Source organism: Lampris incognitus, chromosome 11 (genome assembly GCF_029633865.1).
Source record: "Lampris incognitus isolate fLamInc1 chromosome 11, fLamInc1.hap2, whole genome shotgun sequence".
NCBI classification, from domain to species: domain Eukaryota; kingdom Metazoa; phylum Chordata; class Actinopteri; order Lampriformes; family Lampridae; genus Lampris; species Lampris incognitus.
Window position 1 is genome coordinate 3,646,904 of NC_079221.1, and position 27,699 is coordinate 3,674,602.

The window sequence follows — 27,699 nt, forward strand, 5'->3', positions numbered from 1 at the left end:
GCATCTCCATGTAAAACGCATCCTTCATCTTACCTCCTTTACACTTGAACCTTGTAAAGTCACGCCTGGGGGGGTGTGGGGGGTGGGGGTCCAAAAGTACCAAAGGAAGTCTGATTGGCACAAGTGAATTTATTTATTATGGCTCAACAATTTGATGCACCCATATTATACAGTCAAAAAGCAAACAGACACAAAGCAACAGGAAGTTCATGGCCACTCAGTGCTGGGTCGTATAAAAGACAGCCTTGCTTTCTATTCAAGCCCATCTTCACTTTTGAATCAGAACCAAAGCCACCACGTCACAGACCAGATGACCAGAACAATCCTTCAGATGTGCTGACACCTTCTAATATCAGAGCACTAGTTAAGGCTCATCTCCCAGCAGCTGTGCATCGTGAGACAGTGGTGCCAGGCAGGCAACACCTACCCACCTGTCTGTCTGCATGCAGACAGACAGGTGGGTAGGTGTTGCCTGCATGCAGACAGACAGGACAGGCACACCAGCAAACGGTCGCTTCAAGGCACATCTCTAATTTGAGAGCAAAGGGCTGAGGGGTGGAGAAGTGGTGCGCATTCCTATTCATTTTCATGCAGTTCAGTTCCAATTACAGGCAGGAAAAGGTGGGCTGGCTGGAGGCCAGCACACTTACATGATCATTTGATGTCTTAATGTTTCTCCCAGAATACTAGGTTTCAGACCAGTCCCGCGTATTTTAACTGCACTCTCCTGGTGGGGGTCCAACATCAGGAGAGTGCAGGTATACCCAGCTTTTATTCATTCTCCGTGACAAGTTAATACGCTTTTCTTTGAGGTGTAAATGAATGGGGCCATGCCACTGTAAGGTCGTACTCAGGCTAAAGTGCTATATAAATAAACCCGCTTGCTTGCTAGGCACAGTTGCCTTGTACCCCCCAACCCCCCCCCCCCACCGCGATTTTTTTTTTCCCAGGATGAATCCGGAAAGTTGACTGACAGGCAGATCTGGCCAGTCCTAGTGCCTGAGGGCGGGAACTTTCCGGATTCATCCTAGGAAAAAAAACGCCGGCGCACGGTACAGACCGCCTAGTGTGAGTACGCCATACAGACCTGCCAGGCTGTCTAGTGACCGCCTTACCAACTCCACCAGCCAAAACACGTCTTTCCTCCAGGAAATGTACTTTCTACGTCACGATTATTGTTGTTACGTTTCATGGTCGTTGTGTCAGCATGCTACTCAGCTTTTAGGAATTCTTGGTGGCCTGTTAATACGCTTTCTGTCTTCTTGAGGTGAAAGTGAATGGGGCAGGGTGGCTGCCCCATAAGGTCGTACTCACACTAGTGAAAGTGAATGGGGCAGGGTGGCTGCCCCATAAGGTCGTGCTCACACTAGGCTCGGCTGCCTCGTTTAATTAACCCCGGCGCTAAAACGAGAGGAGCATGACGAGTAAGTGGCATCAAAGGTCTCGGAATACTACAACTGTTTTAATTATTGAGGAAAAGTGGGAGAAACAGTATCTGGGGTTGCCTACGTGTGGTTATTATTAATTGTTCAGCGCTGCTGTAATTCACTTTGTGTCTTCGTCCTCTGAGCCTTCCACCATGTGTGTGGCGTAGTCAAAGGCAGGGAACTGGATGGGAAGCTCACTCCACTTGGTGTATTTGCTGATGTTCTTTCCGTCCCACGTCACCACAAAGTTTTTGATATGGAGACAGGGACAATCGATGGCACGGTAGAGCATCATGGAACCCCATCTCTGCAACAGAAGACGTGACGTTAGCCAGGTGAAGCGGATGCACGGCTGATATTTCAGCTTGTGTATTTGAAATGTGAATATACAGCGCATCCGGAAAGTATTCACACCCCTTCACTTTCCCCACATTTTGTTATGTTACAGCCTTATTCCAAAATGGATTAAATTCCTCTTTTTTCTCATCAATCTACACACAATACTCCATAATGACAAAGTGAAAAAGGTTTTGTAGAATTTTTTGCAAATTTATTAAAAAACAAAACTGAAATATTGCATGTACATTAGTATTCACACCCTTTGTTATGACAGTCAAAATTGAGCTCAGGTTCATTCTGTTTCCACTGATCATCCTTGATATGTTTCTACATCTTGATTGGAATCCACCTGTAGTAAATTCAGTTGATGGGACATGATTTGGAAAGGCACACACCTGTCTATATAAGGTCCCACTGTTGACAGTGCATGTCAGAGCAGAAACCAAGCCATGAAGTCAAAGGAATTGTCTCTGGACCTCCGAGACAGGAATGTATCGAGGCACAGATCTGGGGAAGGGTACAAAAAATTTCTACAGCTTTGAAGGTCCTGAAGAGCATAGTGGTCTCCATCATTCGTAAATGGAAGAAGTTTGGATCCACCAGGACTCTTCCTAGAGCTGGCCGCCCAGCCAAACTGAGCAATCGGGGGAGAAGGGCCTTGGTCAGGGAGGTGACCAAGAACCCGATGGTCACTCTGACAGAGCTCCAGCGTTCCTCTGTGGAGATGGGAGAACTTTCCAGAAGGACAACCATCTCTGCAGCACTCCACCAATCAGGCCTTTATGGTAGAGTGGCCAGACGGAAGCCTCTGCTCAGTAAAAGGCACATGACAGCCCGCTTGGAGTTTGCCAGAAAGCACCTAAAGGACTCTCAGACCATGAGAAACAAGATTCTCTGGTCTGATGAAACCAAGATTGAACTCTTTGGCCTGAATGCCAAACGTCACGTCTGGAGGACACCAGGCACCTCTCATCACCTTGCTAATACCATCCCTACAGTGAAGCATGGTGGTGGCAGCATCATGCTGTGGGGATGTTTTTCAGCGGCAGGAACTGGGAGACTAGTCAGGATCAAGAGAAAGATGAATGGAGCAAAGTACAGAGAGGTCCTTGATGAAAACCTGCTCCAGAGCGCTCAGGACCTCAGACTGGGGCGAAGGTTTACCTTTCAACACGACAACGACCCTAAGCACACAGCCAAGACAACGAAGGAGTGGCTTCGGGACAAGTCTGTGAATGTCCTTGAGTGGCCCAGTCAGAGCCCAGACTTGAACCCCATTGAACATCTCTGGAAAGACCTGAAAACAGCTGTGCAGCGACGCTCCCCATCTAACCTTACAGAGCTCGAGAGGATCTGCAGAGAAGAATGGGAGAAATACCCCAAATATAGGTGTGCCAAGCTTGTAGCTTCATACCCAAGAAGACTTGAGGCTGTAATCGCTGCCAAGGGTGCCTCAACCAAGTACTGAGTAAAGGGTGTGAATACTTATGTACATGCAATATTTCAGTTTTTTATTTTTAATAAATTAGCAAAAATTTCTACAAAACCTTTTTCGCTTGGTCATTATGGGGTATTGTGTGTAGATTGATGAGAAAAAAAGGAATTTAATCAATTTTGGAATAAGGCTGTAACATAAAATGTGGGGAAAGTGAAGGGGTGTGAATACTTTCCGGATGCACTGTAGCTATTAAACATTCACCCTGGTTTCAAGACAGCGTTGATTTTATGTGTGCAATTTCTCAGTTGATTTAATCTTTATGCTTTTGGGCAGGAAAAATGGCCGCCACTAAACTGTCACATTTGAGCCCTGCAGTAGTAAATGGGATGCAAAGGATAATTTGCAAATTCAAAGGACATTTGGCACCTATTAGGAATTAAAACGCAATCTGTGATTTTCTAGCAATTTATTTTAAACAAATTGTTTTAGTTAAGGGACAGTTGTAGAGGCCTGTTTGGTCCCCCCCCCCAACTTGTTTCTTCTATTGCTGTTTGCTGACACAGCTTTGACCCACTACACAATCTTTTCATTGCTTTTCTGCCACACCTGCATATTCCTGAGCCAATTAAAAAAAATAAGGAGAACGGAGTCGAATTCTTTCTTTTCGTTGAACATACTGTTGGGGACCCACAGCACTGCTAGTTTTCTATTTTGCCAAGTAGTAGATGACAGATTAGAAACTTAGCAGGACTGTGGACAACAAGCACTACAAATGACAACCTGTTGATTTGTCTCAAAGAAAGGAAAAAGAGAAAGAGCAGCCATGTCGACCCACGCTTGTGGGCGGTGATGCCTTATCTCTCTCTACCAGCAGTGGTGGTTAATGTGCTGTGCCGTCTCCTAGACACTTCACCCCTTTGGCGAGGCTGACCCCTGCAGTGGCTTGTTAACTAAAATGAAATCAAACGCAAGATTACGACACGGCACATGCTGTATGTACACTTACCAACCCGCAATCCTTGCATGCTATATATCCATTGGCTTCACACTCCAGAAGCCTCTCTTGAAGTGAAGTGTTTTCTCTCTCAATGAAGAGTTCACTGTGAGAGAATGATGGCGAACGTTAATCTAACGTAACTACAGAGGTATGCTCCATCAGTTCAGAGTTACATATATCAGACAGGGTTTTGTCCGATTTCAAATGAAGGCCAGTAGATAGCGTATGAACAGCTCAAACGCTACATAACAGGGTGCACATGACTAAAAACGCAGTTCTGAGAAAGTACTCATACCGAAACTGTGGAGTAACATTGACTCTGTGCATCTTTTCAATTATCTGGATGTCTTCACCACTGCAGACATGTTTGTTGCAGCCTCTGCAGCTAAACTTCACTTTGGAGGGGCTCTCGTTCTTCATTTTTTTCTGCTTCTTCTTGGTCATTCGCACTTTCTCCTCCAATATTGACTGCATCTGAAACTCCGTGATCTAATGTTGGGAAAAAAAGACATTGATGAAGTTCGTCACAGTGACTGTGGTCAGTACAGGTGGCACCAAGGAGAGTTGAGCTAAAGTGGTTCTCTGTCTTTGTTAATTGAATTAAATTTGAACCAGTGCCAACAGTGACAAAGTAAAGGAGAGGAGAACATACCCGTCTGTCGTATTCCACTTGATCCATGTTCTTAATTTTTGCGATGGCTTTGTTCATCATGTCGATGCGATACTCGTTGACAATCTCCTTTTCCGCCACCCCCGAGCCCTCCACCTCCACCAGTGTATAACTGCTGTCCTCGGCTCTCCCTCGGCCCAGGGCCTGCCGAGGTTGATTAACAGTGTTAATGGTAAACAGAGAGAGTGATTACTCAATATATGTTACAGTTTATCAAATATGTTAATTTCCCTAGCTAATGGCAAGGTCCCTTTATTCTGAGCACCGTTTTTTCCAAAGCAGTTTGACTGAAGAGGGGTGGGCGGGTGAACTGCTGACTTGCATTATGTCTTGTATGACAGCCAAACCCTTTTGAATAAGAATGACAGTAGAAAATAGAAGTTACTGCAGCATTTCCTGTGTGTTTTGCGTGGTAATGTGATTTGTTTGTTTGCGCTACAAATGTTTGTTTACAATACGACAGTCGTGCACTACAGCATTCCTGTTGTAATACTACAGAAACACTTTAGGAACACTATAGAAATACTGTCGTAGTAAAAAACAAAACACAAGCCCCCCCCCTACAAGAATACTATGGTCATTTTTATGGCTTTCCTATAATCCAATTTTGCATGGGAATACTTGTAGAATTTAACGGTCATTTTTGTTTCCTGACCCCAAATTTTGGGCTGGAATTTCCAAATCTAATTGAACCATTCAGTCTCGATCACGGAAAGGGCCACAACCCTGTAAAGGTCACACTCCTGACTGTTTGCCTTCAACCCCGGTACTGTGCAGACAAAAGACTTCTTTATGTCTTGCCAGCGAGTAGTTTTTTTTCTTTTGAGCACCGTTAGCCTTTCCCAGCCACAAGTGTAATGTTTCTGCTCATTGTACGGGCTCGCCAGAGCTCGCCGCAGCTATTAGACATCCAGTGTCACCAATCAGAATGGTACTGAAACCTGCCAGAGTCGTCATACTATCGGCGTAGTTATCCAAGTCTCCCTGAGATGATTCCAGCTTTGCATTCTGACAGCAAACAGGGGAGACGGCTTATAGCCGACTTTTCTATTGTCCATCCATCATCCAAACCGCTTATCCTGCTCTCAGGGTCGCAGGGATGCTGGAGCCCATCCCAGCAGTCACTGGGTGGCAGGTGGGGAGACACCCTGGACAGGCTGCCAGGCCATTACACAGGGTCCACACACACACCTAGGGACAATTTAGTACAGCCGATCCACCTGACCTACGTGTCTTTGGACTGTGGGAGGAAACTGGAGCACCCGGAGGAAACCCACACAGACACAGGAAGAACATGCAAACTCCACACAGAGGACGACCCGGGACGAGCCACCAAGGTTGGACTACCCCGGGGCTCGAACCCAGAACCTTCTTGCTGTGAGGCAACCATGCTAACCACTGCGCCACCGTGCCGCCCAATGAAATAACTAATTAGTGCCAAAATAAACCATTGTTTCTGACAGCAAGAGAGTGCACACAACTGATGTGGTCTATCACACCCCTTCCCCCTCTATCACACTCCTTCCACCTCTATCACACCCCTTCCCCCTCTATCACACTCCTTCCCCCTCTATCACACCCTTCCCCCTCTATCACACCCCTTTCCCCTCTATCACACTCCTTCCCCCTCTATCACACTCCTTCCCCCTCTATCACACCCCTTTCCCCTCTATCACACTCCTTCCCCCTCTATCACACCCCTTTCCCCTCTATCACACTCCTTCCCCCTCTATCATACCCCTTTCCCCTCTATCACACCCCTTCCCCCTCTGATCTGCCCATGAGTGCAGCATTACAGCGCTAGTGAAAATGTATTTTCAATTTCATTTTCATAGTAAAAATATATCATAGCTGGGGGCGTCCGGGTAGCATAGCGGTCTGTTCCGTTGCCTACCAACACAGGGATCGCCAGTTTGAAACCCCATGTTGCCTCCGGCTTGGTCGGGCGTCCCTACAGACACAATTGGTCGTGTCTGCGGGTGGGAAGCTGGATGTGGGTATGTGTCCTGGTCACTGCACTAGCGCCTCCTCTGGTCGGTCAGGGTGCCTGTTCAGGGGGGAGGGGGAACTGGGGGGAATAGGAAGCGGCTGGCGACTCCACATGTATGGGAGGAGGCATGTGGTAGTCTGCAGCTCTCCCCGGATCGGCAGAGGGGGTGGAGCAGAGACCGGGACGGCTTGGAAGAGTGGGGTAATTGGCCGGGTACAATTGGGGAGGAAAAAAGAAAATGTAGCATAGCTAGCTAGCTTTTTTGCTTTGTGTCAAGAACATCCGGCATCCAACGCAACATTTTGTGAAATCATTATGCGGACTAACAAGACCGCCATCGGTGCTGTGCCCTCACAGAATCCCAGTTCCAATGGAAACTATCAAATCTGCTGTGGCGACCCCTGGGAAACAGGGAACAAGTTGCAAGAAGACGTCAAGAACAACTGAGGTGAGGATGGCAGAGGGGAAAAAAAGTAGGTGGTCTGATATTCGCCTCTTTCAGCCATCGTGGACAAACGAATTCGGATTTATTTCACGAAAGGAGCGAGCTATGTGCACCCTGCTGCCAAATGTTGCGAGTCTAACTTCAAGTGCCCTCCCAGACAGCATCCGGATGTGGGCCACTTCAGAAATATCACAAAACAAATACGGGCCGCCTTTGGCAAATATGTGGCACATGCGGCATTGCTATGGTTTGGTTCTGGGCCAGATCTGGCAAACAGGAGCGGACCACCCAAGTGCCATCATTCCACGGAGTATGTGGGCCGGATGAAGTGTCGGTGTGGGACGGGTCCAGGCCACAGCAATTCTGCTGTCTGGGCTAATAATTTTCATACATTTGCACAAATAATAATAATAGTGTGTGTGTGTGTGTGTGTGTGTGTGTGTGTGTGTGTATCTTTTGGCATGTATAATGTGGACGGGGAGACAGGCAGCAGTAAATAAATAAATAGATAAATGCTCATTATGAAACTGAACCGGCACTATTTTGTCAAGTGGCACAGGACATGCAGAAGCTTGCCGGTCCCTGGTGTTACACGGTTTCCACTGGAGAACACCAGGGACCCGAAACGGAGGGATCATTTTTTTGACACCGACTTTACCTTTGATGCACAGCTGCAGAGAGTTACCAGCTGATTTATTCACTTCAGCGCCATCCAAAAACTTCAGCCGTCTTCATCCGTGCTGTAGCATTTTAAAAAAGGTCATTCCCATTTCTCCCCCCCCCCCCCCCCGCTTTTCTCCCCAATTGCACACTTTCCCGGTTAGCAGTTAGCACCCCACAGCGGAGCTGCGTGGGAGTGGGGGGTTACCTGGTTCATTTGTTTCTTTATGTCATCTTCCTTTCTGTGCTTCTCTTTTCTTGTGTAACCCAGTTTCTGTTCCTTGCCTTTAGTCATGGCTGTGCCAGGATTATGCTGTTGGGTTTTTGGCTGTTCCCTTCCGTGTTGGGGTTTTAGTAGAGGATCTGACCCTGACCTGATCTGATCCCGTTTACTGTCCCGAAATATTGATTTTAGAATTTGCACAATTAATTACAATGCACTGCTGCTGCTTGGTGTTGACATGTGGGATTATTCCTGTTTTGACAATGTTGTGTTGATATGTAACGTCTGATACAGGCTACCTACCTCCCTACCCACCTACCCACCCACCTACCTACCTCCCTTCCTACCCACCCACCTCCTTACCTCCCTACCTACCTACCCACCCACCTCCCTATATACCTCCCTTCCTACCCACCCACCTCCCTACCTACCCACCCACCCACCTACCTACCTACCTACCTACCCACCTCCTTACCTCCCTACCTACCTACCCACCCACCCACCTACCTACCTACCTACCTACCCACCACCACCCACCTACCTCCCTACCCACCTACCCACCCACCCACCCACCTACCTACCTCCCTTCCTACCCACACACCTCCCTATCTACCCACCCACCCACCTACCTACCTCCCTCCCTATCTACCCACCCACCACCTACCTACCTACCTACCTACCTACCTACCTACCCACCACCACCTACCTACCCACCACCACCTACCTCCCTACCTACCCCCCTCCCTGCCCACCAACCTACCTACCTCCCTCCGTTACCCTGCTGATGTGATGCTGATGTCTCTTTTTGCCTTTGCCACTATTTACACCTGAATTTCCCCCACGGGGATCAGTAAGGTTATCTTACTGTGAAGCTCTTTAACTTTTATTGTAAAAAAGTACTGTACTAGTAAAGTAACTGCAAAACATTACATTATAATTATTACACCTCGGGGGTATTCAGCTGAAAGTATTTCTTCTGGGTCACAAAGTAACACTTCCTCTGTTGCTTCTCCACCACATACTGACATCCAGGCTTCACCACGCACCCCCACAGGACAGGTACGCAGCGCCAAGTCTAGCAAGTGAGCGGTTAAGCTTGAGTAAGATGCAGCAATGAGGACGGCTGCTTGTAAGCTACCGCGCGTAGTAACAGAGAGAAAAATTGGCGAATCGTACGTAATAAGTTACGCACTTTTAGGCTCCTCAATTGTATCCGGCCATGACCCCACTCTTCCTAGCCGTCCCGGTCTCTGCTCCACCCCCTCTGCTGATCTGGGGAGGGCTACAGACTACCACATGCCTCCTCCCATACATGTGGAGTCACCAGCCACTTCTTTTCACCTGACAGTGAGGAGTTTCACCAGGGGGACGTAGCGCGTGGGAGGATCACGCTATTCCCCCTTGTTCCCCCTCCCCCCCAAACAGGCGCCCCAACCAACAAGAGGAGGCGCTAGTGCAGCAACCAGGACATATACCCACATCCGGCTTCCCACCCGCAGACAGAGCCAATTGTGTCTGTAGGGACGCCCGACCAAGCCGGAGGCAACACGGGGATTTGAACCGGTGATCCCTGTGTTGGTAGGCAACGGAGTAGACCACTACGCTATCCAGACACCCGCATGAATAACATTTGTTTGATTTATTAGCTCAGCGGCTAGCTGGTGTTGACAGAGCATGTTTATGTTCCCTCAGCCCTATTTCTTAAACTTAATCTAACCTACCTTAACCTGACTTAACCCAAACCTGTTCCGAACCCTAACCTACCTTAACCTGACTTAACCCAAACCTGTTCCGAACCCTAACCTACCTTAACCTGACTTAACCTCAACCTGTTCCGAACCCTAACCTACCTTAACCTGACTTAACCTCAACCTGTTCCGAACCCTAACCTACCTTAACCTGACTTAACCCAAACCTGTTCCGAACCCTAACCTACCTTAACCTGACTTAACCTCAGCCTGTTCCGAACCCTAACCTACCTTAACCTGACTTAACCCAAACCTGTTCCGAACCCTAACCTACCTTAACTTGACTTAACCCAAACCTGTTCCGAACCCTAACCTACCTTAACCTGACTTAACCCAAACCTGTTCCGAACCCTAACCTACCTTAACCTGACTTAACCTCAACCTGTTCCGAACCCTAACCTTAACCCAGCGTTTACTTAACCTAAACATAACTGATCGCTAACCTATTCGATGGCTAACCTACAGGGCTGAGGGGACATCTACGCTGTGTCCACAGAGACAGACTTGTTGCATTCTGTGCTTCTAGCAGATCAAATTCCACAGCATCCCCTTTTCCGCTCTGCTTTATCAATCAATCAATCAATCAATCAATCAATCAATCAAGTTGCATTTTATATAGTGCTTTTCTAGCTACAACAGCCACTCAAAGCACTTTACATTTCTGGTCAAATCTCAATTTCAGACACCTGTTATAGCCCCTCTTTAGTCCACATAACATTTAGGGAATATGCACTGTCTATCAATGTCAATAAATTGAGGTATCCATCCATCCATCCATCCATCCATTCATCCATCCGTCCATTATCCAAGCCGCTTATCCTGCTCTCAGGGTCGTGGGGATGCTGGAGCCTATCCCAGCAGTCATTGGGCGGCAGGTGGGCAGACACCCTGGACAGGCCACCAGGCCATCACAGGGCCCATGCACACACGCACACACACACACACACACACACACACACCTAGGGACAATCTAGTATGGCCGAGTCACCTGACCTACATGTCTTTGGACTGTGGGAGGAAACCCACGCAGACACGATGAGAACATGCAAATTCCACACGGACGACGACCCGGGACGACCCCCAAGGTTGGACTACCCCGGGGCTCGAACCCAGGACCTTCTTGCTGTGAGGCAAGGCCACCGTGGCCACCGTGCCGCTGTAAACTGAGGTAGTTTCAGTTATCTCTGTGGCGCGTAGTGTGTATCTGGTCTGTCATGCAAAATGATGAGTGAATGAAATGAGAGCGTGTATATGGAGGGACGTTCAGACGGACGGGTGAAGATCGGTTCTGTTTGGGGTAAGGTGATAAGCTCACATAGTCCATCTTTAATATAGACAGGTATTTAACAACAGTCCCGCTCATTTGAACAGTCATCACTGACCTGCACCATTGAAATCTCATTGGTGGAAAGGCCATATCGGATGACAAAGTTGCAGTCTGGGATGTCTAAGCCTTCCTCGGCCACTGTTGTGGCGATCAGCAAGTTGACTTGCCCATTTCGGAATTTGTTCAAGACATCCTTTTGTTCTGCCTGGAACAAAAAGAAGAGGAAATTCATGAAGTGTAGCAATGCATGCTTGCACAGACCACAGCATACAAACAGGAAGAGTGGTTGGTATCATTTCTGTCGATGGACACTCACAGAGGTCATTGGTTTAACAACGCTTTGGTCTCCTGCTCCAATCACGTAAGCGGCTTTCACTTCAACATCCTCGAATTTGGGGTTTTCCAGGATCCACTGACTTAAAGCGATGGCAATGCGGCGTGTCTTAGTGAAAATGATGCCCCTCGCGGTCTGTCTGCTGGTAAACTCGTGCAGAATTTTACCCCTCAGTTTTGACAGGCTGTTGTTTTCGTACTCTGGGTTCGTTGCCAGCTTTTGCAATTCCTTTTTGTGATCTGCAGAACACGTATCTCATAGAAATAAGCTGCCATACTAGGAGTCCTATGTCTGGCAAAACAGCACAGTACAGTTTCAAGAATGCAGAAAATCATGCCAAATATGTCAAAATCTGCCCCCCCCCAATATCATACTGCCTTACCCACAGAACCTGTTATTACACCCAACATGGAAGTACCTTTAAACAAATTGAAGAGGAATCTCTCCGTGTCCGTGATTTGTATGGGCTCTTCCTCCTCTGGGGCCATTTTTTTCTTCATCTCTTCCTCTTGGTATTTGTCCAGGAATTTGAAGGCATCACACATTCGTATGGTGTTACTCAGCTGCAGGCCTTCATTATACTGCCTGAGGTGTTCAGCACAGACCCGCACTTTCTGATCGCCCTCTTTAGCAGCTAAAAGTATGCAAGACGGTTGTTTTGTTAGAGCTCCGAGTGTCATTTTATACCACAGACGCGCACAAAAACATTCTTTTGAGTGCAGCGCTGGCGTCCAAGCTATTAACATTAGTTATGCTCACCGTTTCGCTCTTTTTGGACCACCCACTGCTCATAGTTCTGGGAGCCCAGGTCACATGTGGGGCTCAGATCAGTGTGGGTGTGAATGGCATTCATAATGTTCTTGATTACATTTCCAAAGGGATCCTATGAAAAATCAATAAAGATGGCGTTTGCTTAGGAACAAAACAGGTTTCATTTTTGACTCCAGTTCTTAGGTATAGAGGAAAAAAACATGCAAAAACATCTCACGATATCCAGCTCATACGAGGATTTATTTCTTCATTCAAACGAGTCTACCTGCTTTCTGTCTTCAGCAGTTGCTACTTGTTTGTTCAGGTCCTTTTTGGTGTCGCTGACAGCCATTGTCATGATTTTACAGGCATCCAGGTTTGCACAGATCTGTCAAACGACACACAGAGAAGAACAATTTCAGCTCCGTTCCGAAGAACTTTAACCTCTCAGGACCTAACCACCATTTAATCACGCGTCGCCAGGCTGGGCTTCCCCTGCTGTGCTCTCGGCTCTGGATGTGGCCAACACAGAGTTAAACCCCAAGGCTGGTTTTAATTTTTCCTGTTGCGGTGAAAGCAAGACAGGCAGTGTAAGCTTTATGGCAGCCCAGTGTACAGGGGCAATGTGGAACATTGGAAGCATCTTGGCAGGGGGAACAGGGTAATAAATGACTTTGACAGGAAGGGCGGAGGCTTTGTTCCCCTGAAACAAGACAGAAAAGTAAGAATGAAAGTGTGGAGTTGAAGGAAGGATGAGCGAGGCTGTTTGGCGGTAGGCTGAAAACGGTAGTTACTCGCAGAATGTGGTCCAAGGCTTTTTCCATTTTTGTGGCTCCTCCGACACCTGGTGAGGCAGTCAGACCCAGTATCTGAGGGATGGGCACGGGCTCCTTCTGCTCCTTCTTCAGCGTAGTGTTGGCTTGCTTCTTCTTCAGGTAGTATGTCATTATGTGGTTGTAGACTCCTCCCTTTTGAGTGTGGTGGCACTCATCTATCACCATCAGTGTCAGATCTGCAGGACCGGGACACAAGAACACCACAGAAGGTTGAATCAGTTCATCTGGACGCAGTGTTTACTGAGAGAAACGTTTCATCACTCATCTAATGCCCCTTTTCCACTGCATGGTACCGGCTCAACTCGACTCTACTCTATTCGACTCTACTGGCTTTACTTGTTGGGATGTGGTTTTCCACTGCAGATAGGGTCCCCTCACGGCGAAGCCCCGCTGGCCATTTGTGGGCGTGTTGACTAGTGTTTCCTCCCTTGTCTGCCAGCGCCCCACACCAGTGTTTTATTTAAAAGAAGTAAATCAACAAGACCAACTCTCAATGTGTGCTTCACATGAACAATATTAGTGTCACTAAGAGATTCGCTGACGACAAATAACTTTTTACATAGATTATCAACTGTAATACAAGTTTCATAAGACTCACTTTGGCATTTCCTGTTATAAACACAGCTGTTCAATTTCTCTCTGTCCAATCAGTGGTCAGATTTTATTTATATCTAAATAAATATAAATTGTATTTTGTTTGTGTTTTATTTATTTATTTTTATCTATATTTCCATATTTTTGTTGTATTTATTTATTTTACAAGATTTTATTTATATTTAAATAAACAAATGACTAAATAAATGTACATATATTTACATTTTATTTATTTATCTATAGTGGTATTCTCATGTCACCTTTTAGTATGGGCTCAGCTCACTTGGAACCGGCGTATAGTGCTGTCTTTCTTTACCTCAGCAATCAGTTGTGAGAGAATGAAGCAGGTAGCCACATGTTGCTGGAACGTAATCACAGCTGTTGTGGCTAACAAGCGGATGTAGCAGGCCAAGCTAATGAAAGACCTTTACCAGCATCCATCCATCCATCCATTATCCGAACCGCTTATCCTGCTCTCAGGGTTGTGGGGATGCTGGAGCCTATCCCCGCAGTCATTGGGTGGCAGGCGGGGAGACACCCTGGACAGGCCGCCAGGCCATCGCAGCCTTTACCGACAGTTACTTCAAAATCAGTAGCTAATACTTGGGTTCAGATGTGATTCATTTATTTATTTATGTATTTTGCTGTGTGGGCAGGTGAGGTGCTGACACAACCGCACTGCTGACTGTTTCATTTCAGACAGGTCATGGGATTTTGAGTAGTCAAACACCAACGCAATTACAGCAGTGGCGGCTGGCCAGTAGAGGGCGCTGGGGCGCCGCCCCATTCAAACATCAAGAGATGAAAATCTACTTAAACATGTTACATATAATTTAGTTGTATAATTAAAATAGTTGTGAAATAAAAGTGTTGTCAGTCTGTGAGCGCCTGTCAGCAGCATTAAATATTGGTTCAAATGGTATTTGGTTGGTTCCTGTCTGAATACATGTACTCCCTGTCTGAATACATATACTTCCTGTCTGAATACATATACTTCCTGTCTGAATACATGTACTCCCTGTCTGAATACATATACTTCCTGTCTGAATACATATACTTCCTGTCTGAATACATGTACTTCCTGTCTGAATACATATACCTCCTGTCTGAATACATACACCTCCTGGGTGAGGGGCGCCGTTCAAACCATACCTTATATAAGCCCTCGAACTTGTGGCGAGCAGGTGACCTGAGGCTGCTGTCTGATTGGTTTCTTCAGATTTTCCAGACACTCCCACTTTTATTGGCAGTGAACTGGTATTGTTTTTAATGTTTTTTGATCTAATGTGATTGGACAATTCTCGCGGCTGTCAATCATGTTCACAACCACAATGACGCCTCGTCTCGACTGTCAATCATCCACCGTCTACGACCCCTGGTAAAATCTATAGGCCACATTGTCCTTCTGAATAACTCTGTGACTGTGTGGACATCAAAGCAGCTGTCAGGTGTGCTGCACCCTTGTCCCCCCACCCCCAAAATTTTTTTTAGCACCAGCCGCCACTGAATTACAGTAGCAGTACTAGAACCGTGGACGCCAGTGAGCAGTACCAAAGTGACAACAATCTGGGTTGTAGCTTTAACAAGAGGTACATTTACAATTACAAACTAACAGAGAACCAAATGAAATGGAGATGTATAGGTCTGACTAGATGGTACAAGAGGAACACATTTTTTCCCCTCTTTTTCTCCCCAACTGTACCCGGCCAATTACCCAACTCTTCCGAGCCGTCCCGGTCTCTGCTCCACCCCCTCCGCTGATCCGGGGAGGGCTGCAGACTACCACATGCCTCCTCCCATACATGTGGAGTCACCAGCCGCTTCTTTTCACCTGACAGTGAGGAGTTTCACCAGGGGGACGTAGCGCGTGGGAGGATCACGCTACTCCCCCCAGTTCTCCCTCCCCAAACAGGCACCCCGACCGACCAGAGGAGGCGCTAGTGCAGCGACCAGGACACATACCCACATCCAGCTTCCCACCCGCAGACACGGCCAATTGTGTCTGTAGGGACGCCCGACCAAGCCGCAGGTAACACGGGGATTCGAACCAGCGATCCCCGTTGTTGGTAGGCAATGGAATAGACCGCCACGCCACCCGGAACAAATATTTCTAATGTCACTATGGGCAGAAATGGGAAGAGCACTGAAAGAAAGCTATCTTTGGTTACCTACATCATGGGAGGGCTCATTATAACACTCCTGTCCAAGTGCATAATCAACTGCATCTAAAATGCCCTCTCTCTTTTTGCATCTGTAAATAGAGGAGACTCAGTTTCACTGACAAATTACAGTTTTCCTGTGTCTGAGTGGGCCTCCCGTTGGGAAGTAAGTGTTTATACAGAGGAATCTACTGATTTCACTCATTATAAGGATGTCATTATCCAATAAGGAATGCAGGAGTAAGAAATAAGTAACTCTTTATTTTGCACGTGAGCTATTTTCATATCCACATAGCTTGTGTCTCTACCTACATTTTTGTGACAATGACCTTATTGTTGGCTCATCGGGCGGAAAAGACAAAAAAGCTGGCCAGGACTTCCTAATGTACACGTTGTACATTCCACAACCCACCTGAGGATGACACGAAGCAGCCCAACCTGCTCCAGCTCATCCATTAAGACTCAGCCGTACCAGTATTAACCGCAGAAAATAACATCCTCTGTTCTCGGGAGCTGAGTGACTCAGGAGGGGCAGACTTCCCTGTTCTTTATTTAAGATGGAATAGCGAGACCTTGATTTCGCTGCACAACACGCCCACACAAACCGCCTCTCTTCTAGGAATTCAGCGCTGCAGTTTGAGCCACATGACCACAGTAACCAGATGTCCTTCCTCGGGAAAATAAATAAATAAATAAAAGAAAAACATCTTTAAATATGTTTTTTTTTCCTTCCTCAAAACATTTCCGTGTATAGTAGTGGGGAAGCTACAAGTTTCACCGTGAATCTTACGAACGGGTGCCCAGACGAGCAGGGTCTGGGGAGCGGAACAGCGGGCTTGACGTGGTGATCGAGACTCTCGTGTGAATTTGATCAGCCACACACTGATGGCTTCAACAGACGCGTGGCCTGGAAACTAGCAAATAGGGGGGAAAAAAATAATGAGAAAAAAACGCAAGTCCTCAGGCGTTTCAACAAACAGCATATGTTCCACTGAGATGGCTATTCCACCTTGGACTGGTGAGTGCCAACAAGAAAGACCAGCAGCGCTGGAAGACTTTGACAAGAATCTGTCAGAGATATCGTCATGGGAAATGCTATAAGCCCTCCCGTTTGCCTCATCTTCCGAAACCTGGCAATGTGTATGGCTAAGGGCTGGACAGGATTTAACTAAAGGCTTTCATGAAATCTTTTTGAAATACTCAAAGCGACTATAAGATGTCGCCATCTTATTTGTCTGAGTACTGCTGCACACAAACCTGCATTTATTGAGGTACCTGGACAAACAATAAACTATCCACACCAAATCTTAGGATGACCTCCAGTAGAGTATCATATCCACTTGTTCTCACCATTCACATGGGTATTCAAGTCGAGTAAAGTTAAATTTATTTGTATAGCCCTAAATCACAATATAGCTGCAGAGGGCTTTACATTCACAATTACAATCTGTCCAATATACAACAACCCCCTATCCTTAGACCCTATGATGCCACGCCCTTCCATGACCTTTGGTGTTTATTACCTGGATATGTTGTAGAGCTGTGATATGTTGTAGAGCTCTGATAGGTTGTAGACCCCTGGATATATTGTAGAGCTGTGATATGTTGTAGAGCTGTGATATGTTGTAGAGCTGTCATATATTGTAGAGCTCTGATAGGTTGTAGAGCTGTCATATGTTGTAGAGCTCTGATAGGTTGTAGAGCTGTGATATGTTGTAGAGCTCTGATAGGTTGTAGAGCTCTGACAGGTTGTAGAGCCCTGGATATATTGTAGAGCTGTCATATGTTGTAGAACTGTGATATGTTGTAGAGCTGTCATATGTTGTAGAGCTCTGATATGTTGTAGAGCTGTGATATGTTGTAGAGCTCTGATATGTAGAGCCCTGGATATATTGTAGAGCTGTGATATGTTGTAGAGCTCTGATAGGTTGTAGAGCTGTGATATGTCGTAGAGCTGAGATATGTTGTAGAGCCCTGGATATATTGTAGAGCTGTGATATGTTGTAGAGCTGTGATATGTTGTAGAGCTGAGATATGTTGTAGAGCTCTGACAGGTTGTAGAGCCCTGGATATGTTGTAGAGCTGAGATATGTTGTAGAGCTGTGATATGTTGTAGAGCCCTGGATATATTGTAGAGCTGTGATATGTTGTAGAGCTGTCATATTTTGTAGAGGCCTGGATATGTTGTAGAGCTGTGATATGTTGTAGAGCTGAGATATGTGGTAGAGCTCTGATAGGTTGTAGAGCTCTGACAGGTTGTAGAGCCCTGGATATGTTGTAGAGCTCTGATATGTTGTAGAGCTGGAGAGACCGCGCAGTTCCGTGAGAGTCTTGTTCTTCGACTTCTCCAGCGCCTTCAACACCATCCAGCCGCTCCGGCTAGGTGAGAAGCTCCCAGTGATGAAGGTGGACCATGGCGTGGCGGCCTGCATTATTGACTACCTCACCAGCAGACCACAGTATGTCAGACTGCAGGGGATCCTATCAGATGTGCTTGTGAGCACCACTGGCGCCCCCCAAGGAACTCTGCTGTCACCTTTCCTGTTCACCCGCTACACCTCCGACTTCTGCTTCAAGTCAAGTACGTTTCACCAACAGAAGTTCTCTGATGACTCCTCCATTGTCAGCTTCATCGTGGATGAGTACAGAGCACTAGTGGAAAATTTTGTAGTGTGGTATGACAGCATTCACCTCCAGCTCCACATCGGAAAGTCAAAGAAGCTGGCGGTGGACTACCGGTGGAGCAAGAAGAGGCCCCCAACTCCCATCACCATCCGAGGGGAGGAGGTGGAGTTGGTGCACACTTACAAGTTCCTAGGAGTACACATAACAATAAACTAGACTCGACTAACAACACTGAGGCCCTCTACAGGAAGGAACAGAGCAAGCTAGTCTTCCTGAGGAGGCTCAGGTCCTTCAAAGTGTACAATAGGCTGCTGCAGATGTTCTACCAGTCTGTAGTAGCCAGTGTCCTCTTCTTTTCCGTAGTATGTTGGGGGGGAGTAACATCAACACAAGGGATGCCAACAAACTGAACAAGCTGGTGAGGAATGCTAGCTCCATAGTTGGAGCTGAACTGGATAATCTGGAGGTGGTTGCAGAGGGGATGAGGAAGAGGAAGCTGGACGCTATCCTGGAGAACTCCTCCCATCCCATCTATGATGAGCTAGCAAAGATGGGGAGCATGTTCAGCCACAGACTCATTCTTCCTTGGCACACCACAAAGTGCCTTGGCCATTCCTTTGTGAAGTAGCCATCAGGCTCCACAACCAGGGCTTGACCCCTATATGAGAACTTTAAGACCTGCACTGCCTGTTACTTACTTCTGACTTTTAACTACTGAATCCTGCAAAGACCCCAGCGCACTTGCACATGGACTCATATATTCATTCATAGTATGTATACGTATATTCATTCTCAGTGTTTTATTTTTGTCTTTATTCTTCTTTATATTCTTATTCTTATCATCTTGGTTTGGTTCTGGACTCTTACTCTTGCTTGTACCTCTCCTGTGTTTTATTCTCATTGCAGTTGCTGCTATGACACCTGAATTGCCCACCGGGGGATTGATAAATGTTTATCTTCTGTTACTGCATAGTTTTCACTGCATTGTGTGGCAACTCATAGGAAGAAAACCAAACGTCATACCCCTTAACTGAATTCCTTCATCGTCCCCGCTGCTGGAGCGCTTCAAGTAGTTCTGTAGGATCTCGGCAGTGCATATGATAACATCATTTCTCTTCACAACTTCTGTGAAGGAGATTTTGAGCTGGGAGTGTCCGCTGACTCTTTCCACCTTATATTTGTGTTTCAGAAATGGCAAGAACTCTGTGGAATAATGCTGCTCCACGAGGGGCACCTGCGGGACACCATAACACAAGCCATTTGCATCGAATGCATGATCGCAAAGAATTTAAAAAAAAAACTGATGATACAATTTTAATAGCTTACTTTTTTCTTTTTCTTTTTTTGCCCTTTTCTCCCCAATTGTACTTGGCTAATCACCTCACTCCTCTGAGCCATCCCGGTCTCTGCTGCACCCCCTCTGCTGATCCGGGGAGGGCTGCACACTACCACATGCCTCCTCCCATACATGTGGAGTCGCCAGCCGCTTCTCTTCACCTGACAGTGAGGAGTTTCATCAGGGGGACGCAGCGCGTGGGAGGATCACGCTATTCCCCCCAGTTCTCTCTCCCCCCCGAACAGGCGCCCCGACCGACCAGAGGAGGCGCTAGTGCAGCGACCAGGACACACACCCACATCCGGCCAATTGTGTCTGTAGGGACACCCGACCAAGCCGGAGGTAACACGGGGATTCGAACAGGCGATCCCCGTGTTGGTAGGCAAGGGAATAGACTGCCATGGCACCTGGGACGCCAAGCTTATGTTTTTATGTTTGTTGTTGTTGAAAGGTTGTAGCACAGTTGCACAATTTTAAGATTTTTTTTTTCCTACTTTCAGGTAGAGTTTCAAATTGCCAGTGCAACAGTTTGGGATATTTACTTGTTTGTAGGTTAGAGGTCCAAAAGAAAACATTCCCTTTTCTCCCAGGGAGAGCTGCAACGTTATTATTCCTTCTTTTTTTTTTTTGAAGTAATGAATAATTGAACATGAACTGTTCAACTGTAACTGATGCCCTGAAACATGGCCAGTCCTAAACAGTCTTTCAGCCCATAGTCACACGACATGGTGTAGTGTTTGGAATAAAAACCACAATTTAATGAGAAACAAGAGAAGCAATGACAGTGGGGTTTTTTTCCCAACGCAGACGGCAGGCCATACATACCTTATTCACCAGGACAACCACTTTCCCTGACTGTCCCTTGCTCCTCCTGGAGTCCAGATGTTCTCTTGTAACATAGACTGCAACTCTGGTTTTGCCTTTTCCTGTAGGAAGGCATACGATGATGTTTTTTCCCTCCAAGGCGGGTCTAGCAACATCCATCTGATAATCTCGAAGAACAATGTCAGCCTCTTTGGGGCCTCCGGCAGCCGCTGCGGTGCCAGATCCATCTGTAAAGCGGAGCAGACAAAACCGTCGTCCACATCAGCAGCCTGCAATTACGGGCAGTGGTCGTAACGTTCCCAGAGAGTCAAAGCTATGCTTGGCATTGTTTGGGATTTTGGGTCCCTCTTGTGAAATGCCTCCTTCACCCCCTGCCGTTAAACTAATACGGCATTAAGAAACATGTGAAGGTCCCGGTTAAGGGTGACGAGTTTGAAGTCTGATCCTCACAAGCATTTTGCAGTGGCTTTTAATATGCAACAAATGACCAGAATATTGACATCAAACCATAATGGACACGATGGCTTGTGGTATTTCAGTGGAATACCTATGAAGACACATGCCCCGGCTATGTCGTTTATGGCACAAAGTGGTATCCCAACAATTTCCGTGCAATGTAAGCAACAAGTCTAAAGTCTGTCTATAAACTATTTTACTTGGCTGCAAAGTACAGCGCTTGAGAGTTTTGTATAAACTCTGTGTGTGTGTGTGTGTGTGTGTGTGTGTGTGTGTGTGTGTGTGTGTGTGTGTGTGTGTGTGTGTGTGTGTGTTGAGCATTATTTACTTCATAAAACAATGTACTGTATTAAGAAAGTTTAATCTTGGATATCAGCTGAAAATTTTCTCAGAAAAAGCCAAAACCAGGGATTTCTTTTGTTTTTGCTCGAGGCTGCTTTGGCCTGCTTAACAGTCTTGTGTTGCGCAGTGCTCCCATGTGTGTATTTAATAAACTGCCGACAGTAACTAGCAGGAAAACTGGTGTCAGAGATGAGAGGGGGAGGAAAAAGAAAATATGTGCAGGAAAAAAAAGCTACTTGCAATTTTCTAATTTACCAAAATATGCTAAATTCAAGATGCCGCTGCGTTTTCTACCCGAGAATAACCCCCACAGATATTCCATCTCAGCTGCGTCATTACTCATGTATTTTCCTTACTTTCTGAGGTGACTTCAACATTTTCCTGTCTACTCAGTCAGTTTCGGCCCTTTCTAAATTATCTCACAGGGCTACGAACTTTCCACTCTCTGCCTGGCTGCGAGGGAGCGATGTCAGAATGAGGGATTTTAACACTTTTAACTCTGCTGGTTGCAGGTTTTATGTGAGTAAATGTTGCCAGCCTTGTAATTTGTTTCTGTGTTTATCCAGTCTGCTGTGGTGAATTAAGCATTTTCCGTAATACTCCTGTTTGCAATCACAAGAGGCTTGCAGCGGTCGAGCGGATATTGTGACTCGCTCTCGACAGGCCAACAGCCCAGCAAATTATGACAGTCTGGTTGGGGCCAGGCTGGTGGGCTGTTACTCATTTGTTGAGTCTAATGTGGAACTAACATGTGAATGAACCACCAAGCATAATGCTCATGCACCCCCTTCCACCCCTGTAGCCCTTTTTCATTCAGTTGTGTTGGTCCAAGACAACCTAACCTGTTGTTTTTTTTAGGGCAATGCTCTTTCAGAGGTTTGTCTCATGAACTATATGAACTTACATTTGGGTAGTGCAGGGCGTACAGAGGAAGATAGGGCCTAAACCTAAAAGGAAATATCTTGATGCCTGCTCAATAATCCACGTAAGAAAATCAAAGAAGGTTGAATCAGGTCATCTGGACGCAACATTTACTGACAGATATGTTTCATCATGGCAGCACGATGGCACGGTGGTTAGCGCGGTCGCCTCACAGCAAGAAGGGACTTGGTTCGAGCCCCGGGGTAGTCCAACCTTGGGGGTCGTCCTCTGTGTGGAGTTTGCATGTTCTCCCCGTACCTGCGTGGGTTTCCTCCGGGGGCTCCGGTTCCCTCCCACAGTCCAAAGACGTGTAGGTCAGGTGAATCGGCCGTACTAGATTGTCCCTGGGTGGGAATATGTGTGTGTGTGTGTGTCGGCCCTGTGTGATGGCCTGGCGGCCTGTCCAGGGTGTCTTTCCACCTGCCGCCCAATGACTGCTGGGATAGGCTCCAGCATCCCCGCGACCCTGAGAGCAGGATAAGTGGTTGGGATAATGGATGGATGGATGGATGTTTGGAACACCTTGGGGTCCCCCAGGAGGAGCTGGAGGGCGTTGCTGGGGAGAGGGACATCTGGAGTGCCCTACTTAGCTTGCTGCCACCGCAACCCGACCCCGGAGAAGCGGCTGATGACGAGAGAGGGGTGGATGTTCCATCACTCAACTGAGTGACATCTTCAGTCTAAACTGACTGCAGGTATCCCCACCCCTTATAAACAACGCAGTACAATACGGTTGCATATTTACTCATGAAACTGGTCGTTGGTTTCGGTCGTTATACATCTGCCACCATCTTACAATGCTGTGATTGCAACATTCGCTAATCCTCTGTGACTACTAGTACACATGGCCACTGAAACTCTAGTTAATGGTTACACCCATATGTGCATATGAAACCGATCGTTGGTTTGGGTTGTTATGCAGCTGTGTTGTTTATAAGGGTGGGATACCTGCAGTCAGCTGAGACTGACGAGGTCACTTAGATGATGATGAAACGTTTCTCAATAAATGTTGTGTCCAGATGAAGTGATTCAGCCTTCTTTGAGTAGAAGGAAGTGGGCAGTATAATAGACTTATGTATGCAGTATTCTAGCTCTTGTAAAGCGCTTTGAGTGGCTGTTGCAGCTAGGAGAGTGCTTTAAAAAATGCAACTTGACTTGACTTGAAGGCGGCCCTTACGGCCCCTTGACCTTTTCTTAGCCGTTCCCAGACTCCAAACTTATTAGGAAGGAAATTCAACCATTAGCTGTGTTTAATACCACTCCAAAAAGACAGAAACCCATAGGGCTTCTTGTTCTGCTCGACTAAGTGCGCTGAAATTAGATTTCGGCAAAGGTCCTCAAAAAGTCCTAGAATAACAGAGCGCACATGTAGCTTGTTTTATGGGCATGAAAACCAACCTGTTTTGTATTTTGCTATGACCCACCTCACTCAGGTTTATTGCAATGTCTTAACCAGACAAACACCGAAATAAACAGCGACAACACAACAAACAGACAGAAAAAAAATAAACGCTAACGATGTTTCTGTGCCAGTGTGCCTTCGAGCTTTCCAAACCGAGTTCTTCTGTCTCTGCGACCCACAACGGCCTCGTCCGATATCAGCGGTTCCTTCTAATTGAATTGTGTCTGCACACAGTTCAAATGTGTGAGCACCGGTAAAGAGAGGCGCCGAGACTCAGAAGTAAGAATTGCAAAACGAGTTAGCTAAGATACGAGGAATGAAGAACCCCAGCGCGCCGCCCTGCACTGTCGTTAATCATATTGTACAGTAAGTCCCTCATTTGACCCTCTGATTGGGGGGGGGGGGGCTGGTGATCTACTGCCTTCGTTTGCCCACCGGACGCACACTATGTCATGGACTGACATCAAACATTTCCTATACATTACTTTACAATCCAGCTTCATAGGGTCAGCATGTGTTAGTAATTTAAAGCACTGGCTACGCTCTCTACTCCCGAACCCCCCTATGTGGTCTGTCATGATACACACGGAACGTATTCTGGGGAGTCAAAACAGGCAGGCTGGCCCACCGCCGCAGCCCAAACCCACACCCCTTTAGCTTTTCTGACACCGTGCAATATCCACCATAGCATGTAAATGTAAATGCATGCAGTGCTGGAACGGGGACTGTCCTTTAACAGACCAGGGGATGGGGGATTAGTCACAACCGTGCACGGACACGGATCACACAAACAGAGACCACCGTTTGGAGATGCAGTGTTAAAAACGCGGATGCAAAATGCAAATAAGAGGAGTGTTAACATGCACCATGAGTACAGGCCCTTATTTATTTATTTTATTTTACTGCGAGCTACTTCTAATTACGCCTGGTCTGAGATATTTCCAGCACTCCCACACGTTTTCCCCCCAAGTGCTTAGCAGAGTTGCTCGTGATGTCTTCAAGCTGAGGGATGCACGAGACATGAGGTCAACTGCTGGCGTGTTTGTATTTACTAGGCTGAACGCCGCGCAGCAGAATCGGACGCGATCGCTTCGGCGTGGCGCTGTGCGTGCCAGTTCGACTTAAAAGCAGGGAACTGTAATTTCACCAGCATTTATCGTAGCAAAATTAGCGATTCCTTTCTTTAAAAAAAAAAATTTCCTCTGATTTTAACGGTGTGACTCTGACTGGGTCATGAAACGTGACAAAGAGGAATCTGTGTTGTTGTTTTTTTATCACTCACTAGCCTTGTTTTATTCCTTCAATCTTTGTTTTGTTGAACATATTTATATATAGGGTGGACCAATTACTGCGTGAGTAAGGAAAGGCGCACACATTGTGAAAAACAAGTGGAACCATTTAAATAGACCCACCTGGTTGTAAGTGAGCTGAGACATTCAGCTCTGGGCTGGGTTCAGCACTTTCTCCACTGTACAGATCTAGAGAGACATCGAGAAAGACACGAAACTCACACTACTAGTGTTAACAGGCAAGGCATTATGAGAATGTGCATAAAATACCCACCCTATAATTTGATGACTGTCCCGCCACCATTGAGCGAGAAACCGCCTGTCTCTCTCATTCGTTCACGGTGCAGTGGCGAAAATGTACCAACTTCTGGCCCATTTTCCACATTGCACATTTGTGTTTTCAAATAGTTTCATAAAAGGTGTCTAGTATTTTCTCGCAAGACTGAGATCTCGCCTCGTTGTTGACAGCCGGTGTTCGCATTATGTTCGTCTTTTGCAAAATTACGTACAATTCTTGTATGATGTATGGGAGAGTGGTGCTCTGCAGAACTGGAAGCCTCACCCACAATCCCTTCTGGCTCACCGCCGGCCAGAGACTCCTCCTCTGGGTTAGCTGGACCCTCTGCGTTTGGCGGGCCTTCCTCTGCGGCGACGTCATTTTCTGCTTTCTCACTCAAAGTTGTCAGCGGAGAAAGCTCATCGCTCTCTCCTACGTTAACAGACACAGATGAGAAATACATGTTAAACAACACTGAGCTACACAAGTAACGTCTAACGTAGGAGCGTTGTAACTCATTCATGTATACATCTGCTATACAGTATATATAATTCAGGTTCACAGAAGGTTGGAGCCTGTTCAAGCTGGCACCGGGTAGATGGTGGGGAGTTAACCTGGACAGATTGCCAAGTCTGTTGCAGGGCCCACATACACATGCGTTCGTACACCATTCACACCCATGGGCAATTTAGAGTCTCCGACTCACTCAAGATGCGTAACTTTAGACTGTGAGGAGGAGCCGGGCTACCAGGAAACCTGGTACGAGGGCAGAGGAGCAAACGCCACACAGATGGCTTGAATCGAACCCCAGACCCTCTTGTGTTCAAGCAACGGTGCAAACCACTAAGCCAGTGTGCCACCAGGAGCTTTTTGAAATAGATGCAAAATCTTGATTTTAAACAGAAATTGCAAGGATATTCATTATGTGCACCAAACTGAGCACATGGGAGGTCTGTGTCAGTCATCACTCAGCAGTTTCCAATTGCAGAAAAATGCACTAAAGAAACACGTATAAAGTTAATTAAGACAAGGAGGCAGGTCTTGCTGATCGAACATTACAGTCTACATTGCCAATAAGTCGTGTCGTGTGACTGTGTAGCTGACCCAGGTCGAGGCTGTACATGAATTCACCTCTTTTGTCGTCGCCGGGAGGGGCTCCTGTCAGTTCATGGTACAGGTGTGGCTGTTCTGTCACGATCAAGACATTCAGAAATGTGGAGAACCACCCCGGCCGACACCGGACGATTCTCCTCAGAAGTTCGCGAGCGCCGTTCCTGTTTCCGCTCTTCTCCGTTTCAGCAGTTACCTGTGCCAAGGAAGGACCAGAACTCCCCTTAGTGGATTATGCAACATTGTGTCAGCGCGGGGCATCATGAATGAATGAATGCGATTAGCCTGCCATCTTCTGGCCAATAGCTGCAAATACAACAATTGGGCCTATATGCCGTCTTGCCAGTCATAAAGCCTCCTGTGTGACTGCACACAGAGAACTGTGTGACTGTTCTCATCCCAGTCGGTACATTCTGAGACAATAAGACATGTTTTGGACTTGTTCGCTAACCATCCTCCTTCACTTATTTTACTGCAAACTGGCGACCACGTGCCAGTTAATATCATCTTCTATCTGTATGCTATTGGTCTGCCTGCCTATGTACAGTGTTCTCTGGAATTCGACTTTAACCATATAGAAGAGGGCATCGGTGTTACATGGCCGAGTGTACAGGCCGACTTGGTTGCATACTCACAACCTCCCTGTCCTCGGGGGTGAGGATCCCCTGAGAGAAACTGTGCAGACACACTTCGGCGGTATTCATGGCCACCAGACTGGGGGACAGGAGCTCAATGAGCCGGACGCAGTAGTCGTTCTTGGCTTCCGTGTTGGGGCTCGGGGGGTTGATGTCCATGTAGTCCGCAGCGTGTTCACAGCCCCCGGCCGTCAGCGCGTCCACGAAGTCCCTGAACCAGCCGTCGGGCTGAGGCTTCCTGACGACGGTGTCGATGAGGAGATCCGCTGCCCTCAGGTTACCCTCGGTCTGCAGCTTGTTCCTGATCAGCTCCTTCTGGTCGGTGCCAAGTGAATGCATGTGATCCAGTACCGGACCTATGGCTATGAGCTTCCGCAGCTGAGGTCTGAAGTCCTCAATGAGCCTTACCTGCGCGTCATCGTCCATTTCCATAGTCTTGCAGGCTAATTACAGTATCTAAGGTACCGTAAAACGTCCCCGTCCTGCCGGTCTGCACGGCGACTTCGCTTGAAACCTCACACAGACGGTCCTGATCGTCCAGCCC

The 27,699-nt window shown here is 47.0% G+C and overlaps 1 protein-coding gene across 1 annotated transcript; it reads right to left on the reverse strand.

Moving 5' to 3' along the window:
* Positions 1 to 926: 926 nt before the first annotated feature.
* ifih1 (interferon induced with helicase C domain 1) lies at positions 927 to 27,658 on the reverse strand. Its single transcript, XM_056288998.1, has 16 exons — positions 27,156 to 27,658; positions 26,542 to 26,716; positions 25,696 to 25,842; positions 25,257 to 25,322; positions 20,724 to 20,950; positions 19,586 to 19,796; positions 13,143 to 13,360; positions 12,635 to 12,736; positions 12,358 to 12,481; positions 12,017 to 12,232; positions 11,581 to 11,837; positions 11,320 to 11,469; positions 4,854 to 5,015; positions 4,497 to 4,690; positions 4,211 to 4,304; positions 927 to 1,734 (listed from the first exon to the last, which is right to left on the reverse strand). Exons 1-16 carry the CDS (start codon positions 27,585 to 27,587, stop codon positions 1,546 to 1,548), a joined length of 2,964 nt encoding a protein of 987 aa, XP_056144973.1. The 5' UTR covers positions 27,588 to 27,658; the 3' UTR covers positions 927 to 1,545.
* Between the last annotated feature and the right edge of the window lie 41 nt (positions 27,659 to 27,699).

What these genes read in the sequence shown, in the direction of transcription:
- ifih1 (XM_056288998.1), bottom strand. Translation starts at nt 27,587, where the DNA reads ATGGAAATGGACGATGACGCGCAGGTAAGGCTCATTGAGGACTTCAGA. An exon ending in TCCCGGCGACGACAAAAGAG is followed by an intron (nt 25,843 to 26,541) that starts GTGAATTCATGT and finishes CTGTTAACGTAG; the next exon opens with GAGAGAGCGATGAGCTTTCT. An exon ending in TTGTTAAACCAATGACCTCT is followed by an intron (nt 11,470 to 11,580) that starts GTGAGTGTCCAT and finishes TTTTTGTTCCAG; the next exon opens with GCAGAACAAAAGGATGTCTT.